The sequence below is a fragment of the Cebus imitator genome, unplaced genomic scaffold, assembly GCF_001604975.1.
Source record: "Cebus imitator isolate Cc_AM_T3 unplaced genomic scaffold, Cebus_imitator-1.0 Scaffold0, whole genome shotgun sequence".
Taxonomy (NCBI): domain Eukaryota; kingdom Metazoa; phylum Chordata; class Mammalia; order Primates; family Cebidae; genus Cebus; species Cebus imitator.
Genome location: NW_016107315.1, coordinates 20,907,817 through 20,931,634, shown reverse-complemented (window position 1 = coordinate 20,931,634; position 23,818 = coordinate 20,907,817). Strand labels below are relative to the sequence as shown.

General features: G+C 35.0%; 2 protein-coding genes across 2 annotated transcripts; one reads left to right on the top strand and one right to left on the bottom strand.

Moving 5' to 3' along the window:
* Positions 1–6,939: 6,939 nt before the first annotated feature.
* LOC108301145 (olfactory receptor 10G7) lies at positions 6,940–8,210 on the bottom strand. Its single transcript, XM_017524206.1, has one exon. It carries the CDS (start codon positions 8,208–8,210, stop codon positions 7,275–7,277), a length of 936 nt encoding a protein of 311 aa, XP_017379695.1. The 3' UTR covers positions 6,940–7,274.
* LOC108301138 (olfactory receptor 149-like) lies at positions 7,329–22,305 on the top strand. The gene is made up of 2 exons (XM_017524195.2): positions 7,329–7,436; positions 21,251–22,305. Exon 2 carries the CDS (start codon positions 21,267–21,269, stop codon positions 22,200–22,202), a length of 936 nt encoding a protein of 311 aa, XP_017379684.1. The 5' UTR covers positions 7,329–7,436; positions 21,251–21,266; the 3' UTR covers positions 22,203–22,305.
* Positions 22,306–23,818: the final 1,513 nt, after the last annotated feature.

Sequence of the window (23,818 nt, the reverse complement as noted above, 5' to 3'; positions counted from 1 at the left end):
CACGGCAACCTCCACCTCCTGGGTTCAGGCAATTCTCCTGCCTCAGCCTCCTGAGTAGCTGGGATTACAGGCACGCGCCACCATGCTCAGCTAATTTTTTTGTATTTTTAGTAGAGGCGGGGTTTCACCATGTTGACCAGAATGGTCTCGATCTCTTGACCTCGTGATCCACCCACCTCGGCCTCCCAAAGTGCTGGGATTACAGGCTTGAGCCACCGCGCCCGGCCTTCATATTTTTCATTTTTTTAATAATGGTCATTCTGACTCAGATAAGATGATATTTTGTGGGTTTAATTTGCATTTCTGTGATGATTATTGATGTTGAGCATTTTTCATGTGCCTATTAACTATGTATGTTTTCTTTGAAAAATGTTTATTCATTTCCTTTACAAACTTTTAAATGAGCTTATTTGCTTTTGGTTGTTGTTGAGTAATCTGAGTTCTTTGTAAATGCTGGATATCAGTCTCTTTTGGTTGCATAGTTTGCAAATATTTTCTCCCATTCTGTTCTTTCTGTTGATTATTTCTTTTGCTGTGCAGACGCTCTTTAGTATAAGTCTTATTTCTTGATTTTAATTTTTGTTGCCTTTGCTTTTGAGGTCTTAGTCATAAATTCTTTGCCTAGTCCAATGTCCAGAGAGTTTTCCTGAGGTTTTTCTCTAGCATTTTTTATAGTTTAAGTAGACTGTGCTTTTTTTTTCTTAACTTTTAGCATGTTTTATAATTTTTTGTTGAAAGCTAGACATGTTGAGTCAGGCGATAGGAACTGAGATAAATAGGCAGGTAGAAGGAAGATTTATGGAAATCTAATCTGGCTAGAAGGTGGACTGTGTTTCATGTTTATGGGAATTAAAGACTTCAAATTCTTCTACTGTCCTATTTTGCCTTGCTCATTTACTTTATGTATCCTTAAGTACTAGTCCTCAGAGAGTCTGTGACTAGTAACTCTTTCAGCTCTTCAACTCTTTTATTTACTGTTATTTATTGGAGCCGTATTGGTGTGGTTGCAAGATTTGAAGAACGTATATTGTCCTGTAAGATTCTGATTCAATGCTTGTGTTTTTAGTGGGCCTGTCTTGAGAACTATGGCCTTCACAAGTGTTTTCCTAAGTACCTCCCATCTCAGTTCCCTGTCTCCAGCTACATTCAACACTCTCAATCTAATCTAAAACTGACTTGTTTAATATGTTTTCCCCTGTAAGTAAGACAGGAGGACTAGCGAGGTCAAACTCTGGAGTAAGAGAAGTACCTTTCCCCCATTTGGGATAATAATCTGACAAAGCCTTTGCCCCAGAGAACACATGTTTGTTGTAGAGGAAGCTCTGGGTATGTTTCACAATGGTTACCTATCCCCTAACTCTACTAGAGCCAAGAGGGGACTTTTGGTTTTTTTTTCAGCTCTTCACCATAAGAAACTGGAGGAACTGGTGGGATTCATGAAGGTAAAGTCCGTCAATATGTAGAATCCCACTTAAATTTTTTTTAATGCCTGCTTTTAGTTTTTTATAAGCAGACATTTTTTAAAATGTCCTTTATGTCTCTCATAATACTTCTTAATTGAAATTCATTTTATTTGCTAATAATATACTCATCCTAGTTTTTTTCCTAGTATTTTTCTTGGTATAAATTTTCTACCCTTTAAATTTCTGTGTGTGTTTGTATTTAATGTAATTTCTTTTAAACCAGATATAATTAGGCATTGCTTTTTCTATAGGCTGCCTCTTTTGTTTATTTATCTTTAATTTTTAGTGGGTTACTGTATCTGTAATAGTCTAATATTTTGATATTTTCTACTCTTAAATTTCTTTTTCTTTATTCATGTTTTACTATGTTTTTTGTTTTGCCAAATATTTAATGTATTAATCAAGTGTTTTCATTACTTTATTTCATTTTTCATTACTTTTAACTATTTTTCTTTGTTTTTTTAATAAAGTCAATATCATTGCAATGCATTATAATTGATTTGTATTAGTACCTTACCATATCTTGAATAATCCAAGAAGCTTATATTTGGTTCCATGGAACAGATTTATATATATTTTTAGAAATATTTTTGTCATTTATTTAATTTCTAACTATGTTATAAACCTGACATGATGTTACTGTTGGGGCTTTAAACAGTCAATGGTCTTCTTGTATGTTTATATATGTATTCACCCTTTCCTGTGCTATTTGTATACTTACCTATTTTGGACTTCTATCCTTTTATCTAGGATCATTTTATTTTATTTTAGAATATCTTTTAATAATTTTCATGGTATGTGACTATATTTTACACAGTTTTAAAGGGAGGTTAAGTCTGTACCAGCTATTTGTCATGGCTCTTTAGAAATAACAGTTTCTGTTTTTTGTTTTTAATTTGTAGTTTGACTTTTTGTCTGCTTTTACAAACTTTATTGGGAAATAATTTGTATTTAAAATGCAAAACTTTATTGAGGTATAATTTGTATCCATTTTAGGTACACAGTCTGGTATGTTTTGACAAATAAATATATCTGTGATTCTACCTCCACAATCAAGACAAAAACCTTTACAGTACAATGTGTAACCCGCCATGTTCCTTCTCATCAGTCCTCTACCACCCTAGGCTCCAGATGATAACTACTGATCTACTTTCTCTCACTATGGATTAGATTTGTCCTCTTTAGAGTTTCCTATGAATGGGATCATACAGTGTATACTCTCTTTTGTCTGACTTATTTTGTTTATCCTAATGTTTTTGATATTTATGTGTTTGTGTGTATCAGTAATCCTTTTGTCATTGAAAGGTAGTCTATTGTATAAATATCCCATAATTTATTACCTATTGCTTCCAGTTTGGGGACATTATTAATAAAGCTGCTACATAGATTCATTTGCAAATATTTGTTAGGCATATGATTCAAACTCTCTTGGGTAAACATTAGAAAATACCTTTGTCCAGCTGAATGGTAAGTTGAATGACAAATGTGTATTGACTATTTTAAAAAGTTGAGTTTTCTCGAAACTGACTGTATCATTTTATATATCTACCAGAAATGCATAGAAGTTCTTATTGATCTACATTCTCAAAAATATTAACATTAGGTTTTTAAATTTTGGTCATTTGATTATGTGTTTGTGGTTTTATTATGGCTGAATCTACATTTCACTAATGTTTAATAATGTTGAACAATTTTAAATCTTCCTGGTGGCCATTCAAATATCTTTCTTTGAGAAGTATGTGTTCAGATCATCTGCCTATTTCTCATTGGGTTGTTTTTAATTATTAAATTGTAGTATAATTTTAAATTTTTTTATTCAGTTCTTTACTGGGTATATGAATTACAAATATTTACCTCTCGTGTGTTTTTTGCTTACTCATTTACTTATTAATATCTTTGAAGAGCACAAGTTTCTAATTTTGATAAAGTTTAACTTTTGACTTATTTCTATGGTTCATGTTTTCTGTCCTCCTTAAGAAATCTATGTCTACCCCAAGTTTATGAAAATTTCCCTCCTACTTTTTTATCCTAGAAATATAATAGTTTTATCTTTTACATCTAGGTCAATAATCCCATTCAAGTTAATTTTTGTATATGAAGTGAAGTAATAGTCAAAATTTAGCTTTTACTTAGGGATAGCCAGACTTTTAGGCATCATTTGTTGAAAGTATCATACTTTTTTCTCCTCAAAATGCCTTTGCACTTTGGCTAAAAGTCAACAGACTGATATGCGCAGGTCTCTTTCTGGACTCTATATTCTGCTCCACTCATCAGTGTATTATCTCCATCTTTAAACATACAGGTTTTATGTCGGTGCTTACTGTGTGCCCACGTGTCTTCAGTGTGCACTTTTATTCCCCAAATCCTCAAGCAGCCCTTTTATTATTTAAATTAATTATTTTGACACTTGATTTTCTTTTAATTTCCTTCCAGAATCCCCTCAATGCTATTAAGATCTAACCTCTGCAGTGAAGAAGTTTAATAACATCAGGGAACTGAAGGGCAACAATGTGGCCCTTTCACCCCTTGCTATCTTTCATGACCATGACATCAAGAAGGAGCTGCTTTTCTAAGTACTGCCTCTGGACTTCTTTGAATTTACAACCTCTGAAAGGGTCTTTGAGTGTTATTGTGAGAAATAATTCTGTAAGGAAAGGTCCAATAACAGATTCGTGTAAATCTCCTGAAGGTTTACTTTCTTGGTAGGAGAGGTGGTAGTCATGTTTTCCTGATCTGACCCCTCTTTATGCTACTATTGAATAAGAGATGTTTCCTTCTCCATGTTAGGAAACAGATGTTTAACAGCTAGCACAAAACAAGAAAATAGCGACCAGTCTGCTTGTTCACTTAACTCTGTAGGCTTCTGCTGGTCCGTCTCCCAAGCTACACCTTCAACCAGATAATTTTACCTGAAACTTCCACAGGCACTCAACCCAAACATTTCCAAAGTCAGACATTTTCATTCTACCCTAAGAACATATCCCTGTTACTTTCTCTATTTTGGTAAGTTATATCACAATGGCCAAAGCGTATGAACTTCTCCATCAGCTTTGCTTCCTCACACAATGGGCTCCTATTCGCTATCCCCTTCCTCACTCCCAATTCCCAATTCCCTTCTCAACTTAGACTTTGGTATTTTTCTTTCTTGTTATACAATCAAAAAAGCTCTTTAGTTGATCTTGCTGCCCTAAAATTCACCTTTCTTCCATGTCTTCTATGCTATCATCAGTTACGTCTCTAAATAAAAATGCTATCATATTACCATTACATCATGCAGTATTTCAATAACTCTCCAGAACTTGCAAGATAAAAATCCTTCTTCCTAGTATTGTATTCAAGTTCCTTCATGATTTGTTTGATTTTCATGGCTCGTCATTTATGAATGCTATACATCTTGTATGCTGGGACTACAAACTTCTTTTTTTTTTTTTTCTTCCACACCAATAACAGACTTAAAGAGAGCCAAATCAAGAACGAACTTCCATTCACAATTGCCACAAAGAGAATAAAATACCTAGGAATACAACTAACAAGGAACGTAAAGGACCTCTTCAAGGAGAACTACAAGCCACTGCTCAACAAACTTCTTAAAAAGAGCTCTATGCCTGTTTATTTTTTTGTACTCATTCATTGTACATAGGGCATGATAGCCATTCAGTGCATATTTATTTATTGAATTGATAAATAGGTAGATTGAGCCAGGTTAAAATTAATTAACATAGACTGGTATTAAAACTGTATAGTATTTAACACATACACATATGTGTGAGTAAAACTAAAAAACTCTGAATAACATGTGTATTATAATAATGTCAGTATCCTAGTTGTGATATTATACTACAGTTTTCTAGCTGTTACCATTGGGGGAAACTGGGCAAGGTATAACAAGGATTCTCACGGTCTTGTTTCTTAGCACTTCACGAGATTCCAAAATTATTTCAATACTATTTTCAATTCAATAAAGACACTGACATTCATCTTATATATCATTATCAGTAATTTACTTTCAACAAGGTTGTGTGTGATACATCTTACTATGGTATTTTGAATCCTTTAGCATCTTTCCAAGTCAAAACTAATAATGGATCTCTCCTTAGGCTTCTATTGCACTTATAACAATGTAACCTGGACAATGCAAGATATTTTTCCCCTTGACAGACAATGACTTCGGTGAATGCAGAAACCTTGTCTGTTGTTTTTATGTACCTATTGTTTAGCATGTGACTGAACACCCAATAAATATCCCATAACATTTTAGGTAATGGTAAGTTAGATATAACAGCGTGATGTTACAGAGAATTGTAAGAATCAAAGTGAATCCAATGACTAAGTGATTTTAGTTTATCTGTACCTCGGTTTTTCCTTTGAGAAATGAGCTGACTTATATAATTGGCCCATACCAATCTGATTTGTTGGTGTGGAAACCAAAAATTTACCTCTTATATAGATCATTGTGTCATGGTTTATATAGGTCATGCTTACCAAGTTAGTATGTTTTTCTTCTCAATACATCTGTATAACTTACTTAGAGCAAGACATGGCAAGTTAGCACTGAAGGAACGTGCTTGCTAAAGCATCTCTGAAATGCAGCTGCTGCAAATCTGAGGAGTTTGAGAAATGCTTTTCAGTGCTAGCAGCTGCCTTCCAGTTTCTCTTTTTCTCTTCTTAGTATGCTAGGCAGAGTTGGCATGACCAGGATATATGTGGTATTTAAATTAAGCATTTATTTTGAGAATGTTTACACAGTTAGAGTGTAAAATTATATATATATACACATATATTTAAAATATATATGGATATATATTTAAAACATATATACATATATTTAAAATATGTATATATTTGGATGACAGATTATAAGGTTTATGTCCTGAGCTTTACCTACCCAAAGAGTGTCCAGAGTCCATTTCGTATACTTTAAGTCAAGTAAATGTGGCTTATAAACATAGTCTAATTACATGGAAAATGTTATCTAGTACTTTGTTCTAAGTTGGAGGATACTCAATTTTTTTTACTGCATATTTTTGTCTCTAAGATTATTTGATCGTTTTCATATATTTATTATTTACCCACTGGTAACTTACAATAATAATTTTTAAATTGCTGAAAGTGGAAACTTTGCATGGAGGATAAGAGATTGGCAGCTCCACAAATATGGAAGGGAAGTCTAGAGAGTTGTTATCAGCGACCACTACAATGTGTGCAGTGTATACAGTGCATAAATGGACAAATATTTACACCCAAAAATATTTCAGTCCAAAGTAAAGAAAAAATATTAAAGAGTTATATAGTTTTTATTGGCTCATGAATATGAATAAAGGCATTCTTCTTGAGAACCAAGCATTTTTGTCTAGTATTTTCTAAAGTGAAAATTTTATAATATGGATATTAAATTAGTAGTCATTTATGAATGTTATAATAAATTTTTCAATATATAAAGTTAAAAACATGAAAAGAGATTTTTATAATGCTTTGACTTAAATTACACAAAATAAACTGTAAGAATATCATGCTGAATAGCAAATTCAGGAAAATATTTATATAAGTTTTGAAAAACTACTTTCTGATTATTTACTTAATGGAATGTGAAAAGAATTGACTATTATTCTTTCTTTTAGATTATCACCATGAAATGGCAGCTTTAACTAAGATGGTAACAAACACTCTGCCGAAAATAATTAAAGATTAATTAACTGTCTGATTAAAAATTAAGATTGTATAATTGAAATGCTCTATTCAAGTATAATGCTCATGTTGAAGGTTTAATTACAAATAAAAAAAGAAAAGTTAGGTATATCTGGCCTTTCTTGATTATTTACCCTGAGTGAATACTGACCCATTTTTCAACTTCAACAGAGCTTTCTTTACCTCCTTGTTTCTCAGGGTGTACACAACAGGGTTGAGAAGGGGAGTCAGCACAGTGTAGAAAACAGCCACAGCCCCATCCACGGCATCCCTGGAGCCTGGCCTCAGGTAAATGAAAAGACCAGGGCCAAAGAAGCAAAGGACCACAGTACAGTGAGAGGCACAGGTCTGAAAGGCTCTGCGTCTTCCTTCTGAAGTAGGGATCTGCAGCATGGAGCAGACGATGGACACGTAGGACAGCACTATCAGGAGGAAGCAGCCCGAGGCCACTACCCCAATGTTCACAAAAATGACCATCTCGTTGGCTGAGGTGTCTGCACAGGACAGTTTCAGGATGGGTGGTGCGTCACAGAAGTAGTGCTGGATCTGGTTAGGTCCACAGTAGGGTAAATGGAAAGTCAATTTGGTCTGGACAGCAGAGTGCAGAGAGCCACTGAGCCAAGTGCCGGTGGCCAGGAGGGCACACGTGCTCCCACTCATCATGCTGGTGTACCTGAGTGGGTAACTGATGGCCAGGTAGCGATCATAGGACATGACTGTGTAGAGGAAACATTCGGTGCTCCCCAGGAATTGGAAAAAGTAGAGCTGGGCCACGCAGCTGTGGAAGGAGATAGCCCTGCCACTTGGGGACACCAAGGTCATCAGCATTTTGGGCACCGTGACAGTAGAGAACCACATGTCAATGAAGGACAGGTTGGTGAGGAAGTAGTACATGGGGGTGTGGAGGTGAGAATCCATCCTGATCACCAGCAGGATGAGGAGGTTCCCTAGCACAGTGAGCACAAAAACCACCAGGAAGATTCCAAAGAGGGGGGCATCCAGCACTGGGACATGGGGAAGACCCATGAGGATGAACGCTGTCACGAGGCTGGCATTTGACATTTCTTCTCATATATGGGGCTCTGTTCTTACAGAAGAGAAGGGAGACAGCATTTACTGAGAGCATGTTTTATATGAAATATGGCAACTACATTTTTCTGATGGAGAACACTAGGGTTAAATTATGTTTTGTATCTTATAAATTCCTTTTGCTTCAGTATCGGTCTTTGAGGAGAAATAGCACTTTCTTATCCCAGTACCAGAGTGAACCAAATACAAATGAGGAAGAAATTTATATAAAATCAGCCGAATTTTAAAAAGAAGAACAAATTTGTGTGATATTGTGCTGTAGCTGGCCTAGAGTTAGAGCCTGAACAACATCATTTTATAAAAGAAAAAGCTGTTTTTTAAAATGAATTGTAATGGCTGCCCCATTCTCCTCACAATAACTGCTAGCCTTGGCTACTGCTGCTAGCAAACTAGCCACTATGTAAAGCTGCTTACCTTTTCTTATCAGTAACTGCTAGAATTGCTAGCCTTTGCTTACCGGCAATTGCCAGACTAAGCAGCCCAAACTAATGCCGTCTTGGCCCCTGCAACTTGTAATAAGTAACTAAGGTCTGTGATTTCCACCTTACTCAGATCATGTGTAAACAAATGTTTATCTTGACTTCTGTAAAACACTTAAGTAACAAACGGAATGACAAGAGTCCCCTGGCCCTCGGAATATCCGGAGCCCTCGTCTCCACCCAGGAGATGATTTACAGAATCCACTAGCCCTCGGAATGTCTGAAACCTTTTCATCCCCATCCCCGTTCCTCACCCCCACTCCCAAGGTGGTTTTTCGGGTATAAAAAGTCTTGGCACCCTCCTTTCGACGCCACAGGTTGGAGAGACGTGAGTCCTCTGTGGTCGCCGGCATAATAAATGACCCTGCAATCTGGCATACTTTTGTCTTGGTGCTTTCTACGCTCGGTCCAGCATGACATTTGTATTCTATTTTCTGTAGTATTGGAAAAGATACTCAAATTAGCAACACTTCAGTGCAGGCAAGCTCTTCCCGGGGATAAGCCTTTGTTCAAGTGTCTCTCTTTTCTCTCAAACACACACATAGGTATAGATATACACGTACACACATATTCCCTCTCTCTCTCTCTCACACACACACACACACACTGTCACACTTACAGATTCAGTCTCTTTGATCATTAGAGAATTTCCATTACAAATACAAATTTCTAAAGCAGTCTTCATTCTGGATGGCTGGGAGAAAACTGCCTTCTCAGAGCTTTCCGGCCGGCTGCAGAACTAAAGCAGGATTCCAGCAATGGTCTAGCATTAAGAGGAGCCGGTCTTCTGTGCCTTTGTTTTACGCTAGATCAGGGGTCCTCACACCCCAGGTCAGGGACTGGTATTGGTCCATGGTCTGTTAGGAACCAGTCCTCACAGCAGGAGGTGAGCAGCCAGCAGGCCAACATTACCACCTGAATTCCACCTCCTGTCACATCAGCAGGGTATTCTATTGTCACAGGAGTGGGAACCCTGCTGTGAACCGCACATGCCAGGAATTTAGGTTGTGTGCTCCTTAAGAGAATCTAACAAACATCCCCCGCCTCCCCATCCCAGCCTCATCCCAGTCCATGCAAAAATTGTCTTCCACGAAACCAGAAACTGGTCCCTAGTGCCACAAATGTTGGGGACCACTGCCCTTGATCATACCTTCCTGGTCACATGCAAAGTTTGACCCCAAACTAATTCAATAATGAACAATATCATTATTTTCTTTAACTTCTCTTATTCTGTATCTTTTTCTATTTATACATTTTTTATTATTTATTTCTTCAGAATTTTAGGTAATTAAGACTTCTCTTTCTAAAGTAGGATCAAATAATCTCACCATATATTCTGAGATGGCCAAGAAGAATTGAACCTGCTTAAGTAGTAAGAAAGACTAAACTTTCTCTGATGTTTGAGTTTCAGGACTGAATTAAAATAATAATGTAGTTATGATAAAAATACAAATGCCCTTCCAAAAATAAAAAAGTCTATTTTATTTTCATTATATCTAAGATTTCTATTATTTCAAATCTCAGACTCAAAGTTTTTCTTTTTTCTTTAACATATGGACACAATGTCCAAGATATATTTTCAAGGTAAAATAAATTAAAAGTTATAAAGAAACATAGGGAAATGTGGTTAAAGACCTGGACCTCTCTGATAGAAAAGAAGTGTTTCTTCATTAATTTCTAAAATACTTCTGTCATACATCAGCAATACATTTTTATTTTTAGGTCTATGCCAGAAGCAGACTTTTCCATCATGGAATTCACCTGAAACTGAGTTGGAGACTCAGAGCTGCAATGCTAAGGTTTATAGAGAATGCATTTCATTGATTTATGGTTTCATAAAATTTTTAGTCTTTTACAAAACCACAAAAAGTTGGCTCTGTAAGTCATGACGAAGATAATCTAGCTGCAGTGGCCAAATCCGACGAGCAATGAAGAGAATCAAAACTATGACCATAAATACATTGCAATCACCTCCCCTCAAAAAGTGTCTAATAATGAAAAATGCTGAAGTGTTGCCAATTTTTGCTACTTACCAATATTACAAGTAGGTTTTGGATCATAAAACAAAATTCAAGATTTAAAGAAAATGTCAGTTCTTGATGAGTGGTGTAATTTTTCTTTTCTTGCAAAGATGAAACCACAGAAGAAACTCTTTTTAAATAAAACTTAATATTAGTTTGATATCTCAGGAGATTCTCCCTTAGCCCTAGAGTCCTCATGAATAAAGATAATGTTTTGATATAATGATAAACATTTGGATTTTTTCCCAAAAAGCATCTATTAAAGTTGATTCTGCTTTTGATGGCCGTCATTCCACAAATCTTTTTATTTAGCCAAAAATCTGCTTCTAAAATAAGTAACTATGACACTCTGGATTTAAAAATTCCTTGTGCAGGAAATGATTTTTTTACTATTTCTTCTTTAAATTTAAAAATAGAAAATATGGGCTTTAGTTATAAAGGAGATAATTATCTGAAGAGGTGCATAGTCTCTCCGATAAATCTTTAACTTTGTAGTAAGTCACGAAAAGGAACTCTGGATCTTCTGTGCTCCAGGGATGATCAGAGTATTACTCCCTGTAGATAAACTTCCTAATGAAACTTCCTGCCTCTGGGGCTTGGCAGGCTCTTTTTGAGCAAGTTCCTGGCTGAGGATGGATGCTAGTTAAGATACGTTCTGTTCTTCTCAGAGGCTTTGCCTTTGTGCTTTCATATCTTCAAAGTTTTAAAACATATTTAAATTTTCTGTGAAATTTGCTTTTATTTTTTAGCTTGAATTAATACAATTAGGGAGAATGAAGGTATACTTTTCTTCCATAATTAATATGTATATCTTAGTTATTAGGAAAAGTTTGTATGAAAACAACAAGAAAAACTGGTCTAATGTAGATGCCCAAAGCACTATTAGTTTTGGAGGACAGTTGCAGTTTCGTGAGCCTTTTATGCTAATAGGATGCTCTCATCTCTATATGGAAAGTATAGTCCTCTATGGAATGGAATTTGAAGAACTAAATTCCCTGATTTAATATTTTTTTCCAATTAAATGATCAAATTAACCGATTTTCTGACATTGGTTATCCATTTAGCATAAGGCATATTTAATCAATGTAAAATCTCAATACTATTTCTTTTTTTATTTGTTTTTTAATATTTTATTTTCACATTAACAATCAGATTTGCTTCAGCCTCAAAGAGTATGTTTATATAAAATTAAATGAGTGGTGGTAGTGAACTGAACTTTTTTCTTTCAAAATCGGAAAAGCGTTAACAGGGTTGTAATATATATCCAAAGGATTATAAAACATTCCATTATAAAGACACATATACTGTTACTGTGACACTGTTTACAATAGCAAAGACTTGGAACCAACCCAAATGCCCATCAATGATAGACTGGATAAAGAAAATGTGGCACATATACACCATGGAATACTATGCAGCCATGAAAAAGGATGAGTTCATGCCCTTTGCAGGGATATGGATGAAACTGGAAACACATTCTCAGAAAACTGACACAAGAACAGAAAAGTAAATGCTATATGTTCACAGTCATAAGTAGGTGTTGAACAATGAGAACACATGGACAGAGGGAAGGGAACATCCCGTAATACTATTTCAATAATTACTTATAATTTAGCCCCAGTTACATTTCAAAATTTCTTTATCAAATATGTGCTATCAATTTGTGTTAATTGAAACTTCTATCCAACTTATTGTACTTATCTTTATGAATACTATTCACCTGTGTTTTCAGTTTAACTTATCAATTTTCTTAGATTATACAGGTAAACAGTTATATGATCTTTATAAAATGACACTTTTGTCTTTCTTTCCAAAAGTAAATATTCATTATCTTTCTTTTCTGTTTTGCTGCATTGGTAGAAAACGCTACTGTCTGCCACCTAACTATGATTTAGGAATTACTTAGATCTTGTGAGTGCTGCACAACTTAACTGTGCCTTTTTCCAGGAAGAGGAGGTCAATAGTAACATTTGCTGAGTTTTAACTTCTTCAAGAATAAGAAAGGAATATCCATCATTTTTGGCTGTTTCACTAAAACCCAATGGGATTCTGTGTGATAGATGAGCAAGAATTTTTGAACATTATCAAGAATTCTACATTGATATTTCGTTGCACATGAAAAAAGGCACAGCTGAATCCACGCACACAGTCTGGTGACTTGTTGGTACTCTAACAAAGACTAGAGAAGAGTAGAAGCCCAGGCACTCCTATTTACCATCCATATTTCTCACTGTGCCTCCTCTGCCACTGAGCCATTTCTCTATTTTGTTTCACAATTACTTTGACTTATTCAAAGTCCTTTGCATTTCCATATAAATTTTACACATTAAAAAATCATTAATTTACACACACAAAAAAATCTGCGGTGATTTTGATTAGAATTGAATTCAATCTATCAATCCATTTGGGAGAATCCATATCTTAATAACACTGTATTATGTTTGATCATAAATACTGTTGATCCCTTTTGTTTCTCTCAACAACATTGTATAGTTTCAGTGTTAAGATCCATTTTAAGATCTAACATTTTGTTAGATTTATTACAAAGAATTTTTTATTTTGATGCTATTTTAAATAGTACTTTCAAAATTTCAACTTCCAATTATTCATTGTTAATATATAGAGTTGATCGATTATTGCATATCAATCTTATATCCTACAAGTCAGCTAAACTCTCTTATTAGTTCTCATAGCCTTTTTAGATAGTCCATCAGATTTTCTACATAGATGACCATGTTGTGTACTAACACAGACAGTTTACTTTTTCTTTATAATCTGGATTCCTTTTACTTCTTTTTCTTAGCTAATTGCCCTGTCTAGAAACTGTAGTTCAATGTTGATAGAAGTAATGACAGTTGCTAGGTTCTTGATCTTAGGGGAAAATATCTAGATTTTTTTTTTTTAACTACTAAGTATGATGTTAGCTGCAGGGTTTTGTTGTGCTTTGTTTTGTTTTTCTGTTTAATAAATGAGATTGGCTCCTTCTATCCCCCAGTTAGCTGAGATTTTTTTTTAGATGAAGTCTCGCTCTGTCGCCCAGGCTAGAGTATAGTGGTGTGATCTCGGCTCACTGAAACCTCCGTCTCCTGTGTTCAAGCAATTCTCTGCCTCAGACTCCCGAATAGCTGGGATTACAGGTGCCTGCCACCACACCTGGCTAATTTTTATATTTTTAGTAGAGACAGGCTTTCACCATCTTGGACAGACTGGTCTTAAACTCCTGACCTCATGATCTACCCGCCTTGGCCTCCTAAAGTGTTGGGATTACAGGCATGAGCCATCGCACTAGATCTGAGATTTTTTTTTTTTTTCCAGAAATGGCTTTTGCAATTTGTCCAGTGCATTTCTGCATCTATTGAGACAATCATATAGTTTTTCCTTTTTAGTTTGCTGATCAGGTGAATTATATTGCTTGAGTACTGAATGTTAAACTATACTTACATTCCTGGCATCTACCTACTTGATCATGCAAATCATTTTTTCATATATATTAAATTTGATTTGGTAGAATTTTTAAAGAATTTTATATATTTGTTTATAAAGAATATAAATTGGTTGCTCTTTTCCTGTGAAGTCTTTGTCTTTTTTTGTATCAACGTAATACTGAAATCATTGAATGAGTTGTGAAGTTTCTTACCTATTCAATTTTCTAGAGGAGTGTGTGTACATTTGGTATTATTTATTTATTTTAACTCATAACTCTGTTCTTGCAAATCAGCAAAACTGTTGTGCTCTATTTCAGACCCCCGTGCATGGTCTAGAATGTGCCTCTCAACAGAGGTGCTCACCTCATTTGCTTTTCTTTTCTTGGGGTCGCAGTCTTGTGCTACTTGTTGTCCAATGTTTGAAAATACCTGTTTCAATATATGCTTTTTGATCCAGTGTTCTATTTATTTATTGTGAGAGAACAAATCTAATCCTACCTATTGTATCATGGGCCAGAATAGAACGTCTCTAATTTAACTAATTTTATTTTTATCATTTGCCTTGTGTTGTGACATATATATAGCTAGAAGTGCTTGAAGAAGCAAGTCAGATTTATTCTAAGGCAAACATTCATGTCCCCACCACCTAAATTAAAAAAGTAAACATTGCCAGCAACCTTTGAGCCCTCACATCTCTTCCTGAACTCAATTTCCTTCCATTCCATTATCACGGGAATCTCAATTTCTTATTAATTTTGAGGGTATCTTTAAACAATATAGTTAAATTTTGCCTTTTAAAAGTTTATATAAATGGAATCATATTTATATTTAATATATAGTTTCCATAGGGTGGCATAAAAGTAATTGTGGTTTTTGTGATTGCATTTAATGACAAAAACCACAATCACTTTTTCTCTAATGTAATACTATTTGAAGTTATGTTTTGAGGACATGTATATATTGATAGGTATAGCTGTAAATTTATTCATTTAATTCATGTGTATTGTTCCATTGTAAAAAATACACTTGGTAGATATTTGGGTGTTCAAATTTTGGTTATAACAAAAATCCTGGTTTGAATACTCTTATACATTACCCTAGTGCACATATGCCTGAGTTTCTGCAGGGAAATTTTGATATTGTTGAGGAAGATATCTTCCAGCTTATTTGAAAGTAATAAATCATTTTTTAAAAAGTAATTCTAGAAATTTATACTCCCTTTAGCAATATGCAAAAGTTCTAGCAATTGAAAATTTTGACATTTACTTTAGGCACATTTTTATTGCAATTTTAATTTGCATTTCCCTAATTCTTAAAGTGACAGAACAGATTTTCTTTTGCTTATTGGCCAATTGTATTTCTCCTTTTGCAAAGTCTGGCCAAGTAATTTACCTACATTTATATTGGATTGTTTGATTTAATATAAATTTTAGAAGACCTTTATATATTTTGAATATGATTCCTTGAAAGTAATAGTTGTTATAGTAACACATTTTTCACTTTTTACAATTTTAATTATTCTCAATGTTAAAGTAACTCAAATTAATATTTCTTTTATTTCTCTTAGTTTCTATACCTGGGTCAAAAAGTTTTTCCCCAATTCAATTTATAAAAGCTGTATTATTTGCTATGCAAATTTGAGTTTATAATGCCCCTGGAATTGATTTTGTGTATAGTATGTGGTAAGAGATTAATTTGATTTGCTCCATGTGGATTCAATTGCTCAAGCATAATTTATTGGAAAAAGAAACCTTTCCCATAATCTTCCATGCCAGCTTTGACGTAAATCAAATATGCAAGGGGTGTGTTTTAATGCTCTCTATTCTATTCCATTTTTAAATGAATCTAGTCCTACATCAACTCCACTTTTTTTAGTTGTTATAGAGAAAAATAATAAACGCAAATTTGTAAATATGGTTAGCTTTAGAAATAAGCAAAAATAAACATTAAAAATGGTTGACAATTGCTTATGGTAAAGCTTTAAAACTTTTAAATAATTAAATAATAATGCTGGTAAAATTGGCTCTTGCAAGCACTGGTGCTAACAAAGTAAACAATTTAACAATAATCTTCAAAAGCATAATATTCATTAATTTTATTGCATTTCTACTTAGGTTTACTTATCTTTAATAAAGTCTCAAATGTGGATAATTGCATGAATTAAAGTTAATAAGATTATTATAGTGTATTGTAGATCTATCTATTTTTCTATCAGTACTTGTTTACTTGGGAAAATATTTTTAAAAACTTAAAAAATTAAATATCCAGAAAAACGAATACTGCTGAGTAAAGTGGCATAGGGAATGTAAATTAACATTATGGAAAACAGAGTGGAGATTTCAAATAGAGCTTTCATACAGTCCAACAATTTCATTATTGGTATTTATACAAAGTAAAGCAAGTCAATATATCAAAGATGCAGTATACATGCACCTCCATGGTATATGTATATAGTGAAATACTATTCAGCCATTAAAAAGAATGAAATACTGTCATTCTCAGCAACATGGATGAACCTGGAAGATGTTATGTTCGGTGAAATAAGTCAGACACAGAATATAAATACTGCATGGGAGCTAATTTTTTTTGAGCTCATGAAAGTAAAGAGTAGAATGGTGGGTTTTAGAGGCAGGAAAGAATGGGAAGAAGGGGAGGATGGAGAGGGGTTGGTCAACAAATGCAAAATTACAGCTGAATAGGAGAAAAGAATTCTGGTGTTCTGCAGCACTGTAGGGTGAACATGGTTATCTATAATTTGTTGTAAATTTTGAAAAAGCCAGAAGAAAGATTTTTGAATGCTCACAACACAGAGAAATGATAAGTGCTTGAGGGATAGACAGACTAAGTACTCTGATTTGATCATTGTACATTGTATACATGTATTGAACCACTCTGTATCCCATAAATATGTACAATTATTACATGTCAACTAAAAATAAAAGGAAAACAAAAAGATAGTTGTAACAATTGAGTAATATGGAAAATATTTTGATAAAATTGTAAACTAAAATTAAACCAAACAAAAAGATGCAAAACTATATACATGGCATAATTGGAACTAGTTGAAAATATTCCTTATCAATATAAAAACATTGATAAGATTAAGGCAAAGGAGGCATGTTAGGGGTTTTTTTTTTTGCCCCTTTGAATATTCAAATAGCTTATAAACTTGTTATGCCACTTCCATAGTGAATATGTCATGTATTATGAAATAATGAGATAGGGAATAGAAAGGACGTGAGAAAAGAGAGGAAAGCCTCTAATTATTCCCTTTTCTCTTTCATGCTTTTAAAGTCTGGGGATTAGGCCACTGGGGATATTGTCTGTAAGGAAACCAGGTCCACTTATACTTTCAAGTTTAAAAACTTATAAATTCAGAATTTTAGGTCCATTCTAATAGCAGAGCTGTGTGGCATCGCTGTGTCTTGGAATAAGAGGAGAAGGTGCAATATCTTGGCTGTATGCCATGGTGTCTTATATAAAATAAGAGTTTTAGCTTTAAGAACACATTCTTCTTGTCCAGAAACTTTAGAAAATTCTTGCTACTCATATTTGAAGTTTTTCCCATCAGTTGGTATGTGCCTAAAATGTTGCCTGCTTCTGTTGAAATCTTTTCAAAATTTTTAAATTTTGTGGGTGTTTAGCAGGTGTATATATTTATGAGGTACAGGAGATGTTTTAATACAAGCATTCAATGAGTAATAATCATATCAGGGTAAATGGGGTATCTGTCACCTCAAGCATTTATCATTTGTGTTACAAACAACCCAATTATACTTGTAGTTATTTTTAAATGTACAACTCTTGTTCTACATGTATTTCTCTCTTTTCTCTTCTTCTCTCCTATTTTTTACAGTGTTAAATTTTTCAATTTCTTTTTAAATTTTAATAGTTTTGGTGGTATATGTAGTTTTTGGTTACATGGATGCTTCAGTGGCTAATTCTGAGATTTTAGTGTACCTGTCACCTGAGCAGTGTACACTGCCCTCAATATGTCATCTTTTATCTCTCAACCCATGCCCAACGTCCTCCACCCTGAGTCTTTTACTGTCCATTATATCACTCTGTGCGTTTTTGCATCCTCATAGCTTAGCTCCCACTTATAAGTGACAATATATGGTATTTGGTTTTCCATTCCTGAGTTACTTCACTTAAAATAATGGTCTCCAGCTCCACCCAAGTTGCTGTAAGAGACATTATTTCAATCCTTTTTACGGCTAAGTAGTATTGCATGATATATATGTGTGTATACCACATTTTCTTTATCCACTCATTAGTCAATGGGCACTTAGGCTGGTTCAAAATTCTTGCACTTGCAAATGTGCTGCTATAAACATGCATGTGCATGTGTCTTTTTCATGTAATGACTGCTTTTTCTTTTGGTAGATGCCTGGTAATGGGAGTGCTGAATCAAATGGTAGATCTACTTTTAGTTCTTTAAGGAATCTCCACACCGTTTTCCACAGTGGTTGTCCTATTTAGATTTCCTGTGTGTCTTGGTCATTTCAGCTGCTCAACCAATTGAAGGAGGAAAACCACTGACATTAAGAAAATTCTTATAGTTTGCCGAGTTCAGTGATCTATTAGTTAGCTAGCAGTGAGAAGGAAATGGAAGGAAGAATTCTTGGGGATATGTGTATGTTTGTGTCAGGAGAAAGGCTTATAGGAAGAAGGTAGATGGTAATGAAGATGAGAGTCTTTGTTCAGGAATCTTATTTTGCAGTTAATATAAAAATTAGAGATTACCCCCATTCTCAGTATCTATTCTTCTTATCAATATAAAAACTTCCTTTAACAAGCATACATATTTTTATTCTGTTATTAAAGACTAAGGGATAAGATTGCAAATATCTGTAAGTATGGTGATAGTGAAACGCAAAATTTATAAGAAGTTAATAATACAAAACTTTTAAATTTAAAGTTGGAAGAAAACATTTAGCTTGCTTTACTTTTGCAGTAGAATGATTTTTTTTCTGTTTCCCTGAGAGATGAGCCTATGTGTTCAAGTTGGAGATCTTCAGTAGTCAATATCAGTACTTTCTCAATTACTCTCTTTATGATTCGTGGATATCGACCTGATCCTAGATTTTTTTACCCTTGACTGTGTTGTCAGATACTTTTGTAAGAATGGGTTTAGATAGAGATAACAGCACTGAGTACTGACTGCAGAAAAGTGAGAAGGATTTTGAAAGTGTATCTAAGGTGATTTACAATATTTATACTTTTGCCCACGACAAGTTTGGACCAGACACCAATACCATTTGGAAGTGTGAATTAAGTTACCGAGCTAGAAACGGAATAGTTCAGATTAAAGGGAGAGTTTGCACACTTTCAGCCTGCAAAATGATGTTTTAATTCTACCAGTATATTTACCTAACACACTGTTTTGAGTCTGAAGAAAATAACATTTTTCTGATCTATGTTTCTCTATCTGTCTTTTTAAATTCGACAGATTCTATAAAGTTCATTTTTTAAAAATTCTTTCTTTTCTTTTATGTTTTAAGAGATGAGGTATATCTATGTTGTCCAGGCTTGGGAGCACAGTGGCTATTCACAGGCATAATCATAGTGTACTATAGTCTTGAACTCTTGGCCTCAAGGGATCCTCCCCACTCAGCCTCCTGAGTACAGGTTTAATTATATCTTAATCATATGTGCAATGCTTTTGTTATTATTATATTACTAATCTTAACTTAGTCATGTGTGCTCAAGCCTTGGTTGTTAAACCAACTTAATTAAACATTTACCACTATGTGCCAAAGCCTTTTATATCCATTATCTCACTTACTCTTCACAACAATCCAATGAGGCAGGATATATTATTACTCATTTTTCTTTTGAAAGAGATGAGGCACAGAGAGGTTAAGTTAGCTACTCAAGGGCCCGGAAACGGCAAATGGCAGAGTCACATCAGTGTTAGCAACCAGCAGTATATAACTGTAGAGTGAGCTCTTCAAGCGATGGTACTTTATGTTATTTATCTTTGTATTTCTAGTGGGCAGAAAGAAAATGAATGTTTCATGAGATTAAATTGATTGCCGTGGCTCAAAGACAATGTTTAAATAGTTTGGGCTGGAAGGGAGACTCTTTGTCTTCCTGTCTATATATTTGCTAGGAACTCAAACTATATGAATATTCTGAGCAGGATCAGTTTTACATAGGGCCTGGATATACAGATCGTTTATGACAATGGTCTGAAAAGTCCCTACTTTCTTCACTTCACATTCTTGGTAGTAATTTTAATTATTAAGGTTTTTATACATGAAATTTTTATCTTTGTAAAAATTATAATTATGTAGGAAATAATAAATCAGCAATATATGGAGTAGTATAAATAAATTTACCAGGCCATTTCCTCTGAACAAATATTGATCATAGCAGAGGGAAATTAGTTATATCTAATGGCAATGTATGGACAGTTAACACAAAGCAGGATGCGAGCAAACATAAGGGGAAGTTGGGGCTTCAGAAAATACAATTCAGGGTTTTTTTTAGGGTTATCTAGGACTGATACTAATTAATAAAGCTAAAGAATATTAATACTATTGAAATTAGCTTTTGCAAGATCTGTGGCAAACAAAGAAAACCTAAGGTCGGGCATGGTGGCTCACACCTGTAATCTCAGCATTCTGGGAGCCTGAGACGGGTGGATCCCTTGAGGTCAAGAGTTTGTTACCAGCCTGGCCAACGCGGTGAAACCCCAACTCTACAAAAAAATGTAACTTGACTGATATTAAAGTGAGGTTACCACTTGATGACAAATTTTCCATGGAGCAGATGGTTCTGAAATACACCAGTTTGAAGATAAACCAGATTGAAAGAACCTACATAAAACTGGTAATAAGAATTGATTACTGGCAGAATTTTGCACGATGAAGATAAATGATTCTGCTACTTTGCTTAACATTTGAGAAAACTAAGGCCAAATATGACACATTATGTAGCACCAGGATCAGATTTATTACTGATATCTTTTCCTTCTTTTGGCCTTTCACATATAGCGCTGCCTTAGATAGAAATTGCCTTGTTCAGAGGGCATTCTCTGGGTCCTGTGGTCTTACATCATGATTGTTGCCTTGATTTTTCAGAGCTGCCTGCATAAAAATGAGGAACTACACCTTTGTGACGAAGTTCATCCTGTTGGGGATTCCTAACTCTGAAGGGCTGGAGAAGGTGCTATTTGTCTTATTTCTGGCCTTCTATCTCTTCACCTTGCTGGGCAACCTGCTCATTCTTCTGGCCATCTTCACTTCCTCCAACCTCCACACCCCTATGTATTTCTTCCTGGGAAACCTGTCTGTGTTTGACATATTTTTCCCTTCAGTGAGTTCCCCCAAAATTATGCTCTCCTTAATGAGGCAAAGCCGCACCATCTCTTATGAGGGCTGTGCCTCTCAGCTCTTTTTTTACCACGTCCTGGGTGGCACTGAGTGTTTCCTGTACACCGTGATGGCGTATGACCGTTTTGTGGCAATTTGTCACCCTTTGCGATACACGGTCATCATGAACCATAGGGTGTGTGCTGGCTTGACAGTGGGCACTTGGCTGGGGGGCTCTCTCCATGGAAGTATCCTCACATTTCTTGTCTTTAAGTTACCCTACTGTGGCCCCAATGAAGTGGACAATTTTTTCTGTGATATTCCAGTGGTGCTGCCTCTGGCCTGTGCGGACACCTCTCTAGCACAGACAGTGAGTTTTACTAATGTGAATGTTGTGACTCTTGGATGCTTTTTCCTTATCCTGACATCCTACAGTCGTATCGTCCTTTGCATTTTGAAAACCAGCTCCTCAGAGGGCAGGCGCCGGGCCTTTTCAACTTGCAGTGCCCACTTTCTTTCAATCCTCTTGTTCTACGGGCCCGTGATGCTCATCTACCTCCGGCCGGCTTCCAGTAGCTGGTTGGATTCTGTTACTCAGGTGTTAAATAATATCGTCACACCTTCCCTTAATCCTTTGATTTACACCTTGAGAAACAAGGATGTGAAATTGGCCCTCAGGAAAGTGCTAACTCAAACATTCCACACTTCTGGGGTATCATAAGGCTTAGGAGCCATTCCTCTCTGAAATTATTTCAGGAGTTGCTTCAGATCCACTAACCTTAACAACAAGATTACTGCCAAATAATGAGCTGGGCAAAGTTACTATGGGGAATCTTTTGAGAGTCTTAATGGTCACATGGTAGAGAATGAGTGGCAGGGAATGGGTAGATGGAGCCACTGATTTAATGCTTCAGGGAAGCTTTTTCAGATTAACCTAACTTTTCTCTTTTTGTAATTTGACAAAACAATGTATCCTTTCTGTGTTATAGTCTACTTGCTGAAACTTTGTAATAGTCTACTTGCTGAAACTTTCTACTGATTGTTTTACAATGCAGCAAGTTTCCAGAAGCCAAGGACTGTCTTGCTCTCTTTCCTTCCCTCCCTCCCTCCCTCCCTCCCTCCCTCCCTCCCTTTCTTCCTTTCTTGAAAAATTTATATCTTACCCTATTCCACTACAGCATTGCTCTGGCTATTAAATAATGGTAGGTTTTAGGGCCAATACATTTTAAAATTTAACAGACTGCACAGTCAGGTAAATTTAATTTTAAACTTGATATAAAATGTCTTCACCTTTAATGACGTCTTCCCATTACAAAAAAAAAAAAAAAAATCAGTCTGAAGATTTGGCCCTTTGGCTGTCAAAGAATTTTTGTGTTGGATTTCATTTGCTGTCTCAAGTGAAAAGCTGGTCATTAATCTATTTGTATAAAATGGAAAGATGAATTTCTGCAAATTTGCAGAGGAAAGCCTTGTTGAAATAGCGTTCTCTTTTGTAGGTATACTCTATTTCTTGAAAATCCTATATATCTTAAAATTAAACTATTAACATTTATTATTTATTTTTTTGCATTTTTTAACATTTAAACTTCAATATTTAATCAAATTATTTTTAGGCCAGTGACCTATGTATCTAAATTCATCCCCTCAAACACCTAGAATAACAGGTAACATTTAAAATCTGCTTACAACATGCATTATAGTATGTGAAGCACTTCCCGTGTGTTAACTCACAAAATCTAAGAGGTATATATTACGTATCTTCCTTTTATAGATGAAGAAACCAAGGAGAAAGAAGTATTCACACCAAGGCTGGCTGAATCTAGAACTAAATTCCTAGCACTACTTATGGTATACTGCCTTATAAGAAGTACTGAAGATACATAAATTTTGTATGATAGCAACTATACTTATGTCTTGCTTTTTATATATAATTTGCTGTTTTAACTGTTGATAAATGAATACAATCTGAATCCACCCTTATTAGGTAGGTACAGTTATTATCTTCAATTATATATGAAAAGACTGAGGCCTAGGGAGCTTACGTAACTGAAAATAGAAAAACTGTGACGACATTGGACATAACCAGTGTATTAGACCATTTTCATATCGCTATAAAGAAATACATGAGGCTGTGTAACTTAGAAAGAAAAGAGGTTTAATTGGTTCACGGTTCTGCTGTCTGTACAGGAAGCACAGCAGCATCTGCTCCTGGGGAGGCCTCTGGGAGCATTCGCTCATTAAAGAAGGCCAAGGGGGAGCCAGCATTTCACATGGCAGGAGAAGAAGGAAGAGAGGGAGGGGAGGAGGTGTCACACATTTTTAAACAACCAGATCTCG

Coding starts and splice junctions, on each gene's coding strand:
- LOC108301145 (XM_017524206.1), bottom strand. CDS start 8,210: ATGTCAAATGCCAGCCTCGTGACAGCGTTCATCCTCATGGGTCTTCCC.
- LOC108301138 (XM_017524195.2), top strand. CDS start 21,267: ATGAGGAACTACACCTTTGTGACGAAGTTCATCCTGTTGGGGATTCCT.